Source organism: Archocentrus centrarchus, chromosome 18 (assembly GCF_007364275.1).
Source record: "Archocentrus centrarchus isolate MPI-CPG fArcCen1 chromosome 18, fArcCen1, whole genome shotgun sequence".
In the NCBI taxonomy this organism is placed as follows: Eukaryota; Metazoa; Chordata; class Actinopteri; order Cichliformes; family Cichlidae; genus Archocentrus; species Archocentrus centrarchus.
Window position 1 is genome coordinate 8,011,878 of NC_044363.1, and position 18,776 is coordinate 8,030,653.

At 42.5% G+C, this 18,776-nt stretch overlaps 1 protein-coding gene across 1 annotated transcript; it reads right to left on the reverse strand.

Moving 5' to 3' along the window:
• Nucleotides 1-1,242: 1,242 nt before the first annotated feature.
• Nucleotides 1,243-1,713, reverse strand: LOC115797485 (selection and upkeep of intraepithelial T-cells protein 2-like). The gene is made up of 2 exons (XM_030754066.1): nt 1,442-1,713; nt 1,243-1,349 (listed from the first exon to the last, which is right to left on the reverse strand). Exons 1-2 carry the CDS (start codon nt 1,668-1,670, stop codon nt 1,279-1,281), a joined length of 300 nt encoding a protein of 99 aa, XP_030609926.1. The 5' UTR covers nt 1,671-1,713; the 3' UTR covers nt 1,243-1,278.
• Nucleotides 1,714-18,776: the final 17,063 nt, after the last annotated feature.

Here is an 18,776-nt window from a genome sequence, read left to right on the forward strand (position 1 = left end):
TCATCCGAGCCCAAACAGAAAAGATACCGCTACCAAAAGGCCGAATATATAGGCGTCTTCCACGTCTTCGACCTCAAGGGCCGAGAAGCACACAGGTCTCCACGAGCTCCAAGAATCGATGACGTATCCAACCGGAGTCTGCTCCACTCGGACACGCAGGCTCACCTTTCCCGATCTCATAGTGGAAAAAATTCGATCAATGATGGTGAAGGCCCCAGTTTTGCCAGATCCATGTTGCTCTCAATCTTATTTTATTCGGACAGTGTGTGAGAGATGCTCTCACAGCAAGCAGCAAGCGGAGAGATGGGGAGGGCAGGGAGAGAGAGATAGTGCGACCGTCTCCGACAAGAGCAGGAAGAGGATTAGTGGGTTAGTGCACTCTTTAGCTAACTTATGTAGTTACTATGATTTTCCTTCCGACATATTTTTATAATTAGGGTTCTGCAGGTTCTATTGATGTATACTGAGTTGAAATATTCCAGACAAATGGTACTACAGCAATGTATAACTGTAACAATATGGTCTGGTGGACTTTTTCTATTACAGGTCTCAAAGGGCTATGAAATGAAAAGTTGCTCACTGCATCATTTGGGGTTAAATAATGTTTTGTCAGATGAAACAGTTGCTTAGTTAAATCCAGGTAGTTTGTTTTACACTTGTTCTAAAATGAATTAAATTTAGACCAACCTGTTTTTCCTCAGATTTAATCGTCTCCTTCTCATTCATCATGTCTTCCACAGCCTCCTCTCTATCCTCTTTCTCACTGAACAACTGAAAACAAATAAACACATAAATAAATAAAAAGAAAGAAACATCAAGATGGCCTCTAAATTTTATTATTGGTCTCCGTATCACCAACTTGTAGAGTCTGACTTCACTTACTGAACCTGTGATCACGCTGCTGTTTCTTACATGGTTGCTTGTCTTTTCTCCTCCCACCAAAGCTTCCAGTGGCTCTGATTCATCTGTCATTAGCTTTTCATGCCCCTGTCCTTCCTGATTTATGTCCCTGTAAATGTCTTTTTCTCCCTTCTCAGTTTGATCCCACTTGTTGCTCCTTGTCTGTGTAAAATTAAAACAGTGGTTATAAGAACCAGATAGCCTGATGACTGCATATCTTTTATTCTGATTCAATTTAATTTGGAATTTACTTTATACAATATGCCATCCTCTATCAAACACACAAGGAGATTTTGCCAAATACTTGAGTTTATTAATTTATAATTTACTGGTTGTGTGTCGTCTCCATTTAAACATAAACACACCACATGCTGATGCTTAAATGGTGCAAACAGCCAAACAAACAGTGATGGGCACTGCAGAACTGCATGTGAGCCCAAAGAAATCATCTGCAATGAGAACATGTGAAAGAATAAAGTATTTAGATGAAACTCGACTTATTTTCAACCAAAATCAACATCATTATAAATACTATGTTTACCTGGAACATGTATGTGTGTCTCTCTGCTCTGGTTGATGTTCTTCTGTTGGACTCTGCAGGTGATGTTGTTGCTGTGTCTCTTCTCCACAGTCACTCTGCTGCTGACAGTATAGAGGTCATCAGGACCTCTGAGGGTCTCTGTAGGTCCAGCAGGGAGGAGGTTTCCCTCACCGTCCAACCACAGCAGCTCAGGCTCTGGATACCAGCCTGCAGACTCAAAGTCCAGCATCACTCCACTGCTCGATTTACTGAGTCCTGCTAAGTTTGCACCAGGTTGGGAGGAAGCACCTGTGACAAGAAAAAAAAGAAGAGACATTTCAACGATAATGAGTACAGTCTTCAAACTATACAAAGGATCCTTTTTTCTATGTACTGAAATAATCTTTGGCACATGTTGGTAGAATTGCAAAGTACACATTTTAAGAATTGTAACCACATATTCAAACATTTTTTTTCTAAAAATAATCAAGATCCGCATAATTATTTGCAATGTTTTGTTTGGTTGTTTGTTTATTTTATAATTAAGTATTCAGCGAAGATTTCTTAATCAAGAGCATCAAATAATGGCCCCGGCATCTAAGGAATACACGCAAGGTAACATGTGCATATGTGGTATGACCTGCTGGCAACAGCAATGTTAGGTACCAAGAGTACATGTTCTTATTATTAATTTATTCTTTTAATAGTGGCTCCCTCGTGTAGTGATTTACACATTTGGCCAAAAAGGGAGACGTCGCTGGTTCAGTTCTAGCATCAGGGATGGACTTTTGGTAGAGTTTTCACTCACTGCTTGACTTTATTCTCTGGTGTGGGCACTAAAACTCTCTCTACCTATTTATGCAGGCACTAAAATGCATTGTTGGTTTGAGGTAAAATAACCCCAATGTGACACCATGTAAGCATACAATATCCACATGTGAGTGAGAGACCTGCCAGACAATGTCCATAAACCTAGTGTTTCATGGTAATAACGCAAAAGCACACTATGTGTGTAACTGAGACACCAGTAATTTGACAAAGCAGCTCTATTTGAAACCTGACATTAGCTCATAAAGAAGACACAGCACAATAATTCATTTTCTTACCAACAAGAAGATCAACAAAATATTCTTTAGTCTTTTTTGGAATGTAGCATCTGTATCGTCCACTATCAGAGATTTTAACTTTGGACAGCTTCAGTGAAACGTCTCCGTGCTTTAGCTTGTCGATGGACAGTGACACTTGTCCCTTGTAGCCTATGTTCTGGTCAGTCCTGTTCATTGTGCCACACAAACACGAATCTGGGGTTAAGGTCAGGTTTCCCCCACTCGATTGTCATCTGAGCAGCATCCACAGGGGGCTCCAGCTGGCATGGCAAAACTTAATAATTCTTGGAGTAACTCAATTCGATTATTAAAAATCCTCGACACAAATTTGTTGCTTTGATGTTTCGTTTCAACTCTGCAGCTCAGGTGTCTCCGTGTAAGCGGAGCATTTCCTCCACATTAGTTCTTCATTGCTGTAACTGTAACCGTCATTTGGAAAAAAAACAAAACAAAAACGACCCTTTAACACGAGTGGATCACTGAGATGTTTCTCCACGCCCCCACTTCTCTGTGCTGTGAGTGCGCGTGTTTAAATATTCTTGTGCAGAGGATGTCAGCTGTTATTTTTTCTTTAAGTCAGCTGTAGCCACCAGAACAGACTTATAACCAGTGTACTGGGGAAAGGGGGGGACTGCAATTAGCACTAGCAATCGTTCAGTGCCCCCCTCTCCCTTCACCCTCTTTAGTACAGAGGGGCTCCGTCAAAATGTTTTTTATCTTTAATCCCTGATTAGCGACTAAAAATAGAGCTGCAGCAGAAACGTAATTTGGAGGACGCTTGTGAATAAAAAGCATTACAGCTCATTCAGCCCCCAGTTTTTCAACAAAAACACAGCAGCAGCTATTTTACATGCAGTCTGTCTGCACACCCGCAGCAAGCGCAAAGAGGCAGAGCCGTTACTAAGACAGTGAGCTCAGGTGGAGCGAAAGGAGCTCTTGTTCCTGTAACCACCTTTATTGACAAGGTTTTCCTGATTTACTCATTTCCAGACTAATTGAACGCATCACCATCCCATAATAGTTGTTTTCTCCTAGCCTGTCCTATATAATAATAGTTTCCTCCTCACAACGGAAGGGGACTTCCCTTTGGAGCTCAGAGTTCGCTCTCTTTCAGTTGGACCAGTACCCTCAAATAGTTGTCAGAACAGTTGTTCTTTTCACCTCAGTGGAGGACTGTCTTGTCGGGACACTCATGGATTTTGTATCATCAATGTTTATGCGTCCATGAGACTGTAAGTCTGCCTCTTTAATTGTTACGGAAAAGCATCCAGTTCGCTGTTGAAATACTCTTCTCTATAGTTATTCTGTTTAATTATGAGTGTTGTTGCTGCAATATTCCTTATTATTATGATAACTATCGTTGTGAAATCCTTATTAGTCTTAATTGCATCGGAGTTTGCCGAAAATAGCGGTGGTGCATTTAAATACCATCGGAATTCTGATAATTCCCTCAATTTCGTTTTAGTCCATGGTGTGTTCAAGGACGCTTGGAATTTTCTGTATTTGGCGAAAATTCACCCGATATCAATATTTCTTTCTAGTACGCCATTTTAGTTAAAGGCTGTGTCATTCAGTAACTCTTTGCACCATCTTGGTTTATTTCATTGTGGATACTTGAATATTTATCTATGCTGTTAGATAGATTATAGGTGTTATATATCTATTTCATCACTTGTCATTTATTTCTCCTTTTTGTAGAAACCATAGACTTCATTATAAGCATAACCCTCATCCCAAAGGTAATAAAGAGTGGCATGAGTGTAACTGATGTCTTCTCTCATCTGTTCTGGCCGGACAACCTGGGGAGATTGAGGATTTAAATCAGTTGCCTTATACAATCCTTCAGAGGTCACAAGTTTGGATTATTTTCCATCACCTCTTTTACAACCTTAAAACCTTTACTGGGAAACAGCTGGAGGTTCTTCATCAACCACCTGATCAGCAACATGAAGAAAAGAGAACTTTGTAGCTGCTCCATCCACCCTGTTTGTTTCACACAGAGAAACATCTGCAGTATGGAAGTTAAAATATGCTGATGAATTGTTAAAATTATTTCTTATCCAATTACTTGATTAATTGACGGAGTAATCAATTGAATACCTGATTACTAAAATAATTGATAGCTGCAGCCCTACTTGTATTCAGAAAGCCATAGTCAAACAGTTTTCAGCACCAGTAGAGCTATGAGAGGCCTTCAAGAATAAAAAAAACTACAGTTCCCAGCAAGATGATGTCACTTCCTATTGTTGCATTAAAATATGATAGTTTATGCTCACAATATGGTGGCTGATATTCAAATGTAGGAAATGCTTTTAGCAGCTGATTGTTGAAATATCTGGATTATGTTTTTGTTGTGTATGTTTTTTATGTGATTTCTGCAAACACATTAGTGGAAGGAAACGTCACTCTGGAACACATTAAATGCACGATATATAAATGTAACTTTTCTGGATTATATGCAAAAATTATCACTCTATCGATCTAATCCAAGATGGCGCCGCGAATGGATGCCCTGGTACTTCGGTGCGCTCTGTTTTGTTTGTTTTTGTGCGTTATTTCTGTGTCTGGACACTCTTCTGGGTATTCTTACACCAGAGAAGAGCTTTTCAACATTAGGTCCACAACACCTTCGGATTTATTTCCTGTTTTTGTCGCATCTGCGGCAGATTTATTACACACTCTGGCCCAGAAAGTGAGACGCCGAAAGAGAGGGAAGCGCGCTGGCGTGCTTGTGAGGCTAAGGAGACGTGGATTACGCACAGCCTTACCTGGGATTTTCCTCTCCAACGTGCGTTCACTTAGGAACAAAATGGACGAACTGATACTGATGAGGAGCATGAATAGAGACTTTTCCATATCCTGTGTGTTATGCTTCACGGAGTCATGGCTGTGTGAGGAGATACCGGACTGCGCGCTTCAGTTGGAGGGATTTCATCTCCTCCGCGCAGACCGGCAAGCTGCGCTTTCCGGCAAGGCTACAGGTGGAGGAGTCTGCTTCTACATAAACAGTGGCTGGTGTACGGATGTGACAGTGATTGCTAAGCACTGCTCTCCCTCACTGGAATATCTTTTCATTCACTGTAAACCGTTCTACTCTCCGCGGGAGTTCGCTTCATTCATACTGGCTGCTGTTTACATCCCGCCGGACGCGGACGTGCACGAGGCCCAGTGCGCGCTCACAGAGCAGATTCTGTGCATGGAGCGGACATACCCGGACTCTCTTATCATCGTACTTGGGGACTTTAATAAAGCCAGCCTGAGACAGGAACTTCCCAAATATAAACAATATATCACATGTCTGACCAGAGAGGAGAAGACACTAGACCACTGCTACAGCACGATAAGCGGGGCTTATCACGCAGTGCCCCGCGCTGCACTCGGCCTCTCTGACCACGACATGATCCACCTGATCCCCGCGTACAGACAGAGGCTGAAGCTCTCAAACCTGTGGTGAGGACAACAAAGCAGTGGACCCGTGAGGCTGTGGAGGAGCTCCGCACATGCTTCGAAACTACAGACTGGGACTCGATGAGGGCTGCCTGTGACAGTCTGGATGACTACACGGACACTGTAACCTCGTATATCCACTTCTGCGAGGACAGCATTGTGCCATCACGCACCAGGGTGTGTTATAACAGTGACAAACCCTGGTTTACTCCCAAACTGAAGCAGCTGTGGATAGAGAAGAGGGAGGCTTTTAAAAGTGGGGACAAAGACTGCTACAAAGAGGCCAAGTACAGGTTTAGCAAGGAAGTGGCCACTGCTAGATCACATCACTCTGAGAATATACAGCAGCAGATCTCAGAGAACGACGCGGCCTCTGTATGGAAAGGTTTTAGGCAGATTACCAACTACAAGCCTAAAACCCCCCACTCCACAGACGACCTACAAACTGCAAATAGACTGAACGAGTTCTATTGTCGTTTTGATGGTCAGTTCAGCAGCCTTCACACCTCCACCAGTCCCAACTACAATACAGCCAACACAAATATTCACCCCCCAACCTCCCCCACTCCCCACACCTCAGAGAAGCCCACATCATCAAGGACTCCCACCCCAGAGTCCCCCTCCTCCCCCACCCCCACAGTCTTTTGTATTCAGGAGGACCAGGTGCTAAAGCAGTTCAGGAGTGTCAAAGCTCGCAAAGCTCCAGGTCCAGATGGTGTCTCACCTGCCACACTGAGACACTGTGCTAACGAGCTTGCCCCATTGTTCACAAACATCTTCAACTCCTCACTGGAGGCTTGCCACGTGCCTGTCTGCTTTAAAACCGCTACCATTGTTCCTGTCCCCAAGAAGCCAAGGATCACTGGACTAAATGACTACAGACCTGTGGCACTGACTTCTGTGGTCATGAAGTCATTTGAGCGTCTGGTGCTGTCCCACCTCAAGTCCCTCACAGCCCCCCTTCTGGACCCCCTGCAGTTTGCCTACAGAGCCAACAGGTCTGTGGACGACGCCATCAACCTGACTCTGCACTTCATCCTACAGCATCTGGACTCCCAGGGAACCTACGCCAGGATCCTGTTTGTGGACTTCAGCTCTGCCTTCAACACCATCCTCCCTGATCTCCTCCAAGACAAGCTGTCCCAGATGAACGTGCCAGATCCCATCTGCAGGTGGATCATTGACTTCCTGATGAACAGGAAGCAGCACGTGAGGCTGGGGAAGAATGTCTCGGACTCCCGGACCATCAGCACCGGCACTCCTCAGGGCTGTGTCCTCTCTCCTCTGCTCTTCTCCCTGTATACCAACTGCTGCACCTCTGACCACCAGTCTGTCAAGCTTATTAAGTTTGCAGACGACATGACTCTCATCGGACTCATCTCAGATGGGGACGAGTCGGCCTACAGGATGGAGGTCAAACGTCTGGCGTCCTGGTGCAGCCACAATAACCTGGTACTGAACGCCCAGAAGACAGTGGAGATTATAGTGGACTTTAGGAAGCACACAGCCCCTCTACCCTCCATCATCCATGGTGCAGTTCTATACTGCCATCATTGAGTCCATCCTCACCTCCTCCATCACTGTGTGGTATGCTGGAGCCACCACTAGGGACAAACAGAGACTACGGCGCGCTGTGCACTCTGCTGAGAAGGTGATTGGCTGTAACCTCCCATCTCTCCAGGACCTGTACACCTCCAGGACACTGGGGCGTGCAGGTCGGATCACAGCCGACCACTCTCACCCTGGGCACAGACTTTTTGACCCTCTCCCCTCAGGCAGGAGGCTACGGTCCATACGGACCAGAACCTCCCGCCATAAGAACAGTTTCTTCCCCTCTGCTGTTGGACTCATGAACAATAACCCTAAGACTGTTACCACCACCCTCCACAAACGCTGATGACCCTATGTCTATGCACCTGTCTGACTGCACTGATGTACATATTAGTGGAATATAGTCTACATTCTTTTATCTTTTAATTAGTCTCTGCACTGTATATTTTGTAATTTTGTAATATTGTGCTATAGTTATAGCTCTAATATCTCTGTATATTTGCAATTTGTATACTTGTATATTGTCTTATAGTTTTTATACTTATTTGTTTTTTTCTGTACGCACGAAGTACCGCAGCAATTTCCTAATGCTGTGAACCTGTTCACCCATATGGCAATAAAAACCTTCTGATTCTGATTCTGATTCTAATAAGTCCTTGTTTAGAGTTCTTGCATTAGTCCTACGTACATAACTGAAAATCCTCTCTGAAGCAAACCTGACATGCACCTCAAGAAATGTAACTACACATCCAAAAAAACTTATTACTGCTTTCCAGTTACATCTTAGGCCCCATCACTCAATTAACAAGTTGGAGCGGCATTTAGCGGTTAGCATTAGCTTACTAATTAGCATTAGCGTTAGCGCTGGGGTGAGAAATATTTCTTGCTAGAACCCTGAACTTACCATGGCCACCACCAATGTTAATGGCAGAGAAGTAAGTAAGTTGTTTCTCCGCCATTAGTACATTGAGCTAGTGGTGGGCAGATCGAAACTAATATCGATAATGTGGATACCGACGTTGGTGTTGGTATTGATCAATATCAGTGTAATGAGATCGATACTTTGGCTTCAGTTTCTCTCCTGTATGCAGTGCGGCAGTTCCATCAAAGATGCGAGCTGACTGTCTAAGTGTCGCTCCTGTCACAGCACAGAGCAGGCACACTTTGCTCCTCCCCTCCCCACAGTGTTTTGTTATACTTTCATGTGGCGCATAACATATTTTATTTGGGAAAAAAAGGAATTTGCTATGAAACATTTAATGCAAATTTAAATTTACATTTGTACAGCTGGTTTATTTAAGAAAAAATCTAGAAAATTGTAAATGACATTTTTTTAATTAAATTTTTGTATTATACATTCTGAATGATCTACCTGAAAAAAAAGTTTGCATTTGTTCTTGAGTGATGATTTTGTACACCTAATTTATGAAAAAAAAATCCAGACATCAATCTATGGGGAAAGTTGTTTTGGTAATGTTCTATCGTTTCAGAACATTAACTTTTATTTTGATAAAGTATTTTCTACTTACATATAAACTTTGCCCAATTCTATCCTGGGTTTTAACTAATTAATGATCCAAAGGAAAAAAATCTCAAACCAGTTAAACTTCATGGAAATTCTTCATAATTATTAAAAAGTATCGGTATCAGTATCGGTGATAATGGCCCTGTGTTTACTTGGCATAGGATTGATAGCAAATCTTGAAGTATCGCGCACAACTACATTGAGCCGCATACACGAGGAGTGATTGACAGTGCTAAGACCCTCCTCCTGGCTCTGATTGGTTGTTTTTGACTGGGAGCGGTTCAGGGAGGAGCTCCACTTTTTTCGCAGATTATCGGTCTCGTACTGTCGTGACATGGTGACAGTTTTAACAAATATGTAAAAACCAGATTTTTTATAAAAGTTACATCCTGCAGCTTTAATCTGTATAAGATTAAAGGCTTTAGTTCTTACTGTCAATGAGTGATTGCAATTTTTTCAGTTTTACACATTTAGCTATGTGGTTTTGAAAAAGCACCCATTTTTACAAAGATTGTTGTTGGTTTAAAAACAGCATAACTTTATGTATTGTTTATGAAAGGCAGAGAAAAGTTAAGACTATTGTGATGAACTATGAATTACTGTTTTACATTCTGTGATAAATGATGGAAGTCACCCAGGAGTAATAACCATCTTTATTTAATACTCCTGGGTGACTTCCAGGAGTGAGTGTGAGTGTTTAACATCTAGGTAATTTTATGGGAATGTGGATCTTTCAGATTAATTTAAAAAGTGATTCTGATCATGTTTCACATTTTATTGTGTCATGTAGCGTCAGGCACTGGTCTTGGTCTTGTCTCGGTCTCGCCCTCCCTCGGTCTTGGTCTTGACTCATCTTGGACCCTAAAAGTCTTGGTCTTGTCTCGGTCTCGAGTTAGGTGGTCTTGACTACAACACTAGCAACCAGCCCTGTTAACTTTTGCTTTGCCCTGAAATAAGTTAATTTACTTGATGATAGGGGTGGGACTCGATTAAAAAATTAATCTAATTAATTAGGACGTTTGTAATTAATTAATCAAAATTAATCGCATTTTAATCACACATAAATATTTAACATGATAAATATTAATTTAAGTTTGGTTAATGAATGAATCAATATACATAAGCTTAAACTTCAAACTTTTGTTTATTTCCCACCGGTCTGCTACACAGACCAATGAAGGGTGGAAGTGCTCCTGTGATAAGCAAACTCCTGAAATTAAAGTCAAGCATCGTAACTGGATAGTTTTATTCAACATTAATGTCTTACTTAATATAGTTGGAAATTAATCATTCACTCAGCTGTATTCCTTAATGTTGAAATGTGTTATGCTTGTTTTAACAGCTTATTTTGAATTTAAGACTTATAATTAAACCACAAAAAGGAGAAAAAGTTTGTTCTCTGTTTAACCAGCTGCTTTTACACAGCTGTTTCGCACTCACGTTGCTAGGCGACATGAGCTAAGCAGAGGTGAGGACAGGTGACGCTGATATGAAGGCTAGCCGCTCACTTCCGGCCTTTGCGGTCTTCGTGGACTGCGAATGACCCGGTATACGTGGGCCGGGTCCTTCGAAGGATGTGGCCCCTGAATTTTTGACATCGTGCGTCGATATAATCTGTATGCCTGGAACTCGTACACTGAGAAACGTTCCACGGTGCAAAGTACGATTAAAATTTTTAATTCGTTATTTTCCCCGTAATTAATTAATCGAAATTAACGCGTTAAAGTCCCACCCCTACTTGATGAATAAAAATAGTAAAGGTGGAAAAAACAAAAACACAACATGTTAGGGGGTGAAGTCAGTGATACTCCAGTTATGAAGACTTCTTTCTTTTTGTTTCCATGAAACAAAGCTTAATATTTCATTTGAACACTTGCTGAGATTTATTTAACAGTTAGCTTTGCAAATGAGTGTTAGGAGAAATAATATCACAATGTTTAGTGAAACGAAAGCAGTGACTGACTGCTCTGAGCAGAGGCTTAAGCAAAAGTCCTTCCATGATTTGCAATCCTTTGGGTGCTAAAAGTTCAAAGACACAGGTATGACATGTTTGAATTACTTTAATTCAGAACAGAAACCAATGTCATGTAACAAAAAAGTCTGACTGTACTTAGATTGTTCATTTAAACAAATCTGGGATTTGGCAGAAAACTCTATGCACATATAACTGCAATGTTACAGATAATAATCCTGCATTTATTCCACCTAAAGAATTGCATTCTTTGAAATTAAGTCATTTGTGTAACGTGTTGGAATACAATGAACACCAACAACTTAATAAAACAACAAATAAACTTAAATACCTGTTTGCCCATTAAAACAGCACTTGTCCCCTCAGTAAGCTGCGTTCAACAGCCTCGGAAGGATTTGCACTTTGATCATGACCATATTAAAAAAAAAAAAAAGATTTAAAGGAAGGTTAGTTTTACAATATGCAGTCCAGCATGGAAACTACAGACAGAGAGGTAATCTGTAGCTCACCCTCACAAACTGCTAGAAAAAAAGAGAGAACACTTTTAACTATTATATAAGGCAAAAACAATGCAAAAACAGCTGCTAATTGTTTTATTGTTTTAGCAAAAACATACAGGTTAATGTTTAACCCAAAGACAGTGTCAACCAGATAATAATATGAACAGATCTGTACTTTAAACACACTCCATCAGGTGAGTTTGTTGGTTAAAAGACAAAATTCTGAGATCAGAACATCAGAAACACAGACAGGCAAAAAAATGTTTGAGAGATAAAGACAGCTAGACCGATGGATGGCATCTCACAATTGATGGTAATTCATCAGGCTGAGATCATTTGAGCTTTCTGACATGGCACACAGCAGCCATCACACTGTGGTCATGAAGGGATGTTCAAACAGCAATAACAGTCCTGGAGGCTGGGACATGTAAATGATGCTCGGCTGCTAAGAAAACACCCCCCACACCATTACACCACCACTGCAGCCCTGAACCACTGATGCAAAGCCGTATGGATCTATGCTTTTAAGTTAACACCACATTTTCACCACGACACTCACCAGATCAGGCAACAGCTTCCCAATCTTCTATTACGTATCCTTTGTCAGCCTGTGTAAACTGTAGAGCAGTGGCACCGACTGTGGTCTTCCATCACTGCAGTCCAGGGCTATTCAAATCCAGGCCTCGAGGGCCGGTGTCCTGCAGGTTTTAGATGTGTCCCTGATCCAACACACCTGAATCAAATGGCTGAATTACATCCTCAGTAAGCAGTCAAGTTCTCCAGAGTCCTGCTAATGACTTCTATATTTGACTCAGGTGTGTAGAAGCAGAGACACATCTAAAACCTGCAGGACACTGAACCTCGTGGCCTGGCGTTGAAGAGCCCTGCTGTAGTCCTTGAAGGTTTGATCTGTTGAGTATTCAGAGATGCTCTTACCTCACACCTCGCTTGTAACGAGTGGTTATTTGAGTTGCTCATGGCTTCCTGTGACCTTAAAGTAGCCTGGCCATTCTCCTCTGATCTCTGGCAACAACAAGACATTTTCAGTGAGATGATCAGCAGTTTCTGAAACACTCAGAGCAGGTACCAACAACCATACAAAGTTCCCAGTCACTTAAAGTCATCTTTCTTTCTGACTCTGAGGCTGTGTTTGAACTTCAGCAGCTAAGAATAATCACCTTTTTGTAACTGTAAAACAGCTGAATTTATTTCTCAAACTGGAAATGTAAATCTTTTTTTTTTTTAACTTAAACTATGTTTAAAATAAATCTACATTTTCTAATAGCTTACCTGTAAAAACAAGTCAGCTGACCACTGCTTACTTCAGACTCAGTTATATTTAAGGCCTGAGTTCTCCACTAAAATCATTTTTTACTTCTACTTTCGTGTGACGTGTAACCTGAGATAGTGACCTGCTGACCTGAGTGCAGTTATTGCAAACTCTATGGCATCTCAGTAGCTTATCAAATTTCAGCTTTATCATACCATCACTACTCCTCTTTGTAATTTATTAGGTTCAAAGGTCATTTACTCAGTAAAAATGAGCAATAATAATTTTAGAGATGGCCTTCTTCACTGTGAAGAAGGCCAGACAGCGTCTCTACCTCCTCAGGCGGCTGAGAGACTTCAAGCTCCCACTCAAGGTGCTCAGGAACTTTTACACCTGCACCATCGAGAGCATCATGCGTGGGAGCATCACCACCTGGATGGGAAACTGCACCAAGCAGGACTTCATGGCACTAAAAAGGGTGGTTCGTTCAGCTGAACGGACCATCAGAACCACCCTCCCCAACCTGCAGGACATTTACACCACGCAGTGCAGGCTGAGGGCCATGAAGATCCTAAAACAGCCCAGCCACCCCGGACACTCTCTCTTCTCCCTGCTCCCATCAGGCCGGCGTTACCGCTGCCTGAGGGCTAAGACTGAAAGGTTGAAGAAGAGTTTTACCCACAAGCCATCCGTCTGCTCAACTCTGAGCCCTAACTGGACCATTATTGCACAGTGTAAATATTATAATTTATAAAAGTGTGTATAGTGTATAGTATATAGAGTATAGTGTATAGTGTGAATTACTTTTTTTTATTTTTATTCTTCTTATTTATATGTGTGTGTGTATATATGGTTGCAGGTACAAAATACATTTCACTGTGCATTGTACTGTGTACTGTATAACTGTGCATGTGACAAATAAACACTATCTTAATCTTAATCTTAATCTTAATCTAAAGCAGCTGACTGACAGCAGAGGGCAGAGTGGAACAGCTTTAATGTGTTCAAATAAAAACAGAAGGGAAAGGAAAACAATCATTATTGAATGCTGTTCTGTGGATGACTGGAGATTCTGGACTGATTTAAATTAGCTTTAATCCTCTGTCTTCTATCCACCAGTCCTAGTGTCTTTGTTTTGAAATGCTTGAGCTGGAATTTCATTTTTTCCTTTTTCCTTCCCCCAAACAGTCACTGCTGCAAATAGGATCAAACCTGTGACATTATCATCATCATAGCAGTTATGTGTCATACAGATACGTCTTAGTACAGTTTGCACCTCCTGCTGCATCAACATCAAAAATAAATGAAACAGGAAGAGGAAGCACCAGTCTGCATTTTGTCTTTGTTGTATTTCAGTCTGACACTCTGACAGTCAGCAGAAGGCATGATGGAGGTTACAGCTCTCAGCATTCAACTTTGTAAGTAATGATTTAACCAACAATCATTCATTAAAACCTTTAGCTATCACATACGTCTGATTTACAGCATTTTCATTTGTCTCTCAGTGGCTGATGTTTTAGTCCTGATGGCCGTTCGAGCTGACCACACTGATGAGTTAGAAGCAGGATTTTGATGTTAGTTGCATTTTAGCAAAAAACAAACAAAAAATATATATATAAATAAAATACCTTCAAAAGTGTTTGAAGCTCTGAAGCTGTAGCCTTTAATGGTTTGTGTTAATTTTAAAATAAGCAGATCCTACGTAGCATCTAACTATGCTACCACACAATCAGACAAAATTAGCAATTTTATTTTTTGTAGTAGCCACACCTTCTGAGTGATTTTTTTTTCTTGTTTTAATAGCAGATAATTAATTTGGTTGCTTTTCTTCTTCATGTCTCAGTCTCAGGTGCAGTTTCCCTTCACATTGTTCCAAACAAACTTCAGTTCTTTGAATACGAGTCGGTCTCTGTACGCTGTGAGGCCGATAACAGCATCTCTGAATGGAGCGTGAAGTGGAAGCCCCATAAAATAACCAACTCTACCCACACATCAAACACATCAGCATCACCCTACAGCATTAATCTCACCTTTGAAAAACACAGTGGAGAATACTGGTGTGAAAATGAAGATGGAGAACGAAGTGAGGCTGTTAACATCACTGTCACTGGTATGTTGAGTGAAAATTTGTGATATATGAATTATGATTATGCTAATACTAAACATATTAATGTTTAGTAATTTTGTAAAGGGTACAAAGTAAAATTATTATTAGTATTAATAAGCAGAGTCTGGAATATTGGATTGGGCCTATTTTAGTTATTTTAGCACTTTTATTAGTTAAGATCAAGTTCAGTTCTAAATAAAAAAAAGTTGACTTTCAATAAACCTTTTAAAAGTTCCTCTGGTGTACAGAGTCTAAATTCAGACTCTTCATTTTGCCAACATGGTATTTTCACCACTTCTAAGCCCCAAGTGAAGGAGAATTGATGGTGCAGTGCTGCCCCCTAAAGTTCTAACACCATCCATCCATTCTCTTCCACTTATCCTGTTAAGGGTCATGGGGAGGGGGGGGGGGGGGGGGGGGGGGGGCACTACATGAATTTGCAATTCTTCATTATTACATAGACATTAACATGATTGAAAATAATGTTATTTACTATCATTTTACTAGCATTTTTTTGTGAAACCAAGAAATGATTTCTAAAATCATTTCTTGGTTTCACAAAAAAATGCTTTGTTTATACTCTTCTGCTTTGAACTTTTGAGCTCAGTGTAAATCAGTGTTGTTCACAGTTTCTATATTATTTAACAGTTTCTCTGTGTTTAGTATCAGTCCATCAACTGCTTTCACTGTGTCAGTGAGGCCCCATTTTTATTGTGAGATTATCTTTTTAAAACTTAAAGATGATGCACTGTTGACTTCTTTCTCTTTCGTGTCTTTCTCCACTGACTGCAGCTCCTTTTCTCTGGCCTCCATCAGTTCCTCCATGTTCTTATGTTCTAGTTTTAATTGATCTTTCTGTTGCTGCAGTTCTCTCTTCTGTACCTTCAGTATCTCCATCAATGCTTTATGTTCTTCCTCTTTTCTCTGTAATTCATCATTAAGTTTGATCATGTTGTTTTCAGAATCCTTTATTTTTTCATTCTGTGCTATGAGCTCCAAGTTCTCTTGTTGTTTGATCGTTGAGGTTTCTGGAATCAAAGACAAACAGAAAACTTTCTAATGCATCTTAAGTGCCACATGTGATGTGTGTGTTTGAAGGGTGGTTAATTGAAAGAACAAGTGGTTATATTTATCAGGGCACACAAGCACGAGTGAAATGTGATAAAACATTAAAATCTCAGCAGCACATTCACTTTTGTGTGTGTGTGTGTGTGTGTGTGTGTGTGTGTGTGTGTGTGTGTGTGTGTGTGTGTGTGTGTGTGTGTGTGTGTGTGTGTGTGTGTACAGCTACAACTACAAGTCAGGACACGAGCTTAACAAGATGTCGCAATTGTTGTGACCAGTTTTCTGAATGTTTCTGCTCTTTTCTCTCCTGCTGTTGTAACTGTTGTTGTTGTGGAGGTGGATGCTTCCGACTCTGGGGTGGGGGCGGTATTGTCGCAGCGTGGTCCTGAGGGGCGGCTCCATCCGTGTGAGTTTTTTTCTCACCGCCTGTCTCCTTCAGAGAGCAATTATGATGTGGGTGACCGGGAACTTTTGGCGGTTAAACTTGCTTTGGAGGAATGGAGACATTGGCTGGCGGGGGCAGAGCAGCCTTTTTAGTCTGGACTGATCATAAGAATCTCTCCTATCTTCAAAAAGCAAGACGTTTGAATCCCAGGCAGGCGCGGTGGTCCCTGTTTTTCAATCGCTTCAACTTTACCATTACTTATCGGCCAGGGTCTCGAAATGTGATGCCCTATCTAGACAGTTCTCTTCGGAGACTGCCCCCGCTGTTTGTGAGATTGTTTTACCTTCCGCTTGTGTAGTGGCAGGCGTTTCATGGCAGATTGAGGGTTTGATTAAGCAGGCTCAAGTTGCTGAGCCTGATCCCGGCTTTGGTCCCGCTAACCGTCTCTTTGTGCCTTCTGCTGTCCGCTCCCAGGTTCTCCATTGGGGTCATACTGCTCGGTTTTCCTGTCATCCTGGGGTGCGCCGTACTATTTCCTTTCTTAAGCGTTTTTTCTGGTGGCCCTCGTTGGACAGTGATGCCCGGGAGTATGTTACGGCCTGCTCTGTGTGTGCTTCTAATAAAGGTGTTTCTCAGCCTCCTTCAGGTTTGTTGCAGCCCTTGCCTGTTACTGGTAGGCCCTGGTCTCACATTGCCTTGGCTTCTGTCAGTTTGACCTCTGGGTTTCATCCTCAGTCTAATGGGCAGTCTGAATGGTTGAATCAGGAGTTGGTGTCTATGTTGAGTTGTGTTGCTTCCCAGGAACCTGCCACCTGGAGCTAGTGTCTCCCCTGGGTTGAATATGCGCACAATACTCATACCTCCTCTGCGACTGGTCTTTCTCCGTTTGAGGCTTCTTTGGGCTATCAGCTGCCTCTTTTTCCTTCTCAGGAGGGTGAGATTGTGGTGCCTTCGGTTCGTTGTCATTTTCGCCGTTGTCGACGCATTTGGCGGCTTACGAGGGCGGCGCTGTTTCGGTCCGCGGCGCGATATCGTCGTTTTGCTGATCGTCGGCGGGTTCCGGCTCCTTTGTACTCTCCTGGTCAGAAGGTTTGGTTGTCCTCGAGGGACGTTCCCTTGAAGGGGGTTTGGAGGAAGCTGGCTCCTCGGTTTCTTGGCCCTTTTGAGGTGATCGAGGTTGTCAATCCTTCTGCCGTCCGGCTCCGTTTGCCGGCTTCTATGCGGGTCCATCCCACGTTTCATGTCTCCCGGGTTAAGCCAGTGGTCTCCAGTCTCCTTTGTCCTCCTGGGGTTCCGCCGCCTCTGCCTCGGATGGTGGGTGGGGGGTTGGTGTAGTCTGTTCGGCAGATTTTGGCTGTTCATAGACGGGGGTCGGGTCTCCAATTTTTGGTGGACTGGGTGGGGTATGGGCCTCAGGAGCGGTCCTGGGTTCCCCGGCGGTTTATTGTGGATCCGTCCTTGCTTCGGGATTTTTACCGGGCGCATCCTCGTGCGTTGGGTGGGCCACCTAGAGGTGGCCGTTGAGGAGGGCGTAATGGACTGAGGGTTTGTGGGGTTTTGTTTTGGGGTTTGTTTCTTTTTTCTCCCTCCCCACCTCACTCTCTCAGTACAGTGGGGTGGAGCGAGGGTTATGTGTTCTTTCCATTACAGGGTGGAGCTTGGCGTCACCGGCACCTGTTTCTAATCAGCCAGTGGTGTGGCCAACAGTTAAGGGGCGAGGAGGGCAGTGATTCCTTGCCACTTCGTTTTGTCTGCTTCTGCGACCTCAGCCTGAGAAGGGTTCATCTTCTGAGAGGGATTCGTCACCCGTCGGATTTCTGCCTGTCCGCTCTCCTCCGGCAGCATCTACGGGGAAAGGCTCGTCACCCGTCGGATTTCTACCTGTCCGCTCTCCTTCGACAGTGTCTACGGAAAGAGGCTCGTCATCTGTCGGTCTTCTGCCCGCCTCCTTTCTTTCTGCCTCATTCCGTCCTGCTGACGTTTCCTTGCGCTCCTAGCCCTACACTCTAGCACAGGGGTCGGGAACCTTTTTGGCTGAGAGAGCCATAAACGCTACATATTTAAAAAATGTAATTCCATGAGAGCCATACAATATGTTTAACACTAAATACAAGTAAATGTGTGCATTTTATGTAAGACCAACACTTTTAAAGTACAATAAGTCTGAATTGCATTTAGTAACATTATGCTGTTGCTAACCAATGATAAATAAAGTACTTCTTACCATTAATGCGACTTCTGGTGCTGCATGGTTTTGCTGATGGCTTTGTAGTCTGGTTGATACGTGGTGAGGTTAAGCTTCATGCAGGAGTTGAGACTTCCATCCGTTAAACGTGATCGTAGGTTGGTCTTAATGTTCTTTAGATGTGAGAAAGACTGCTCACATGCATACGTAGAGCCAAACATTGTTAGTACAGCAATACTCACA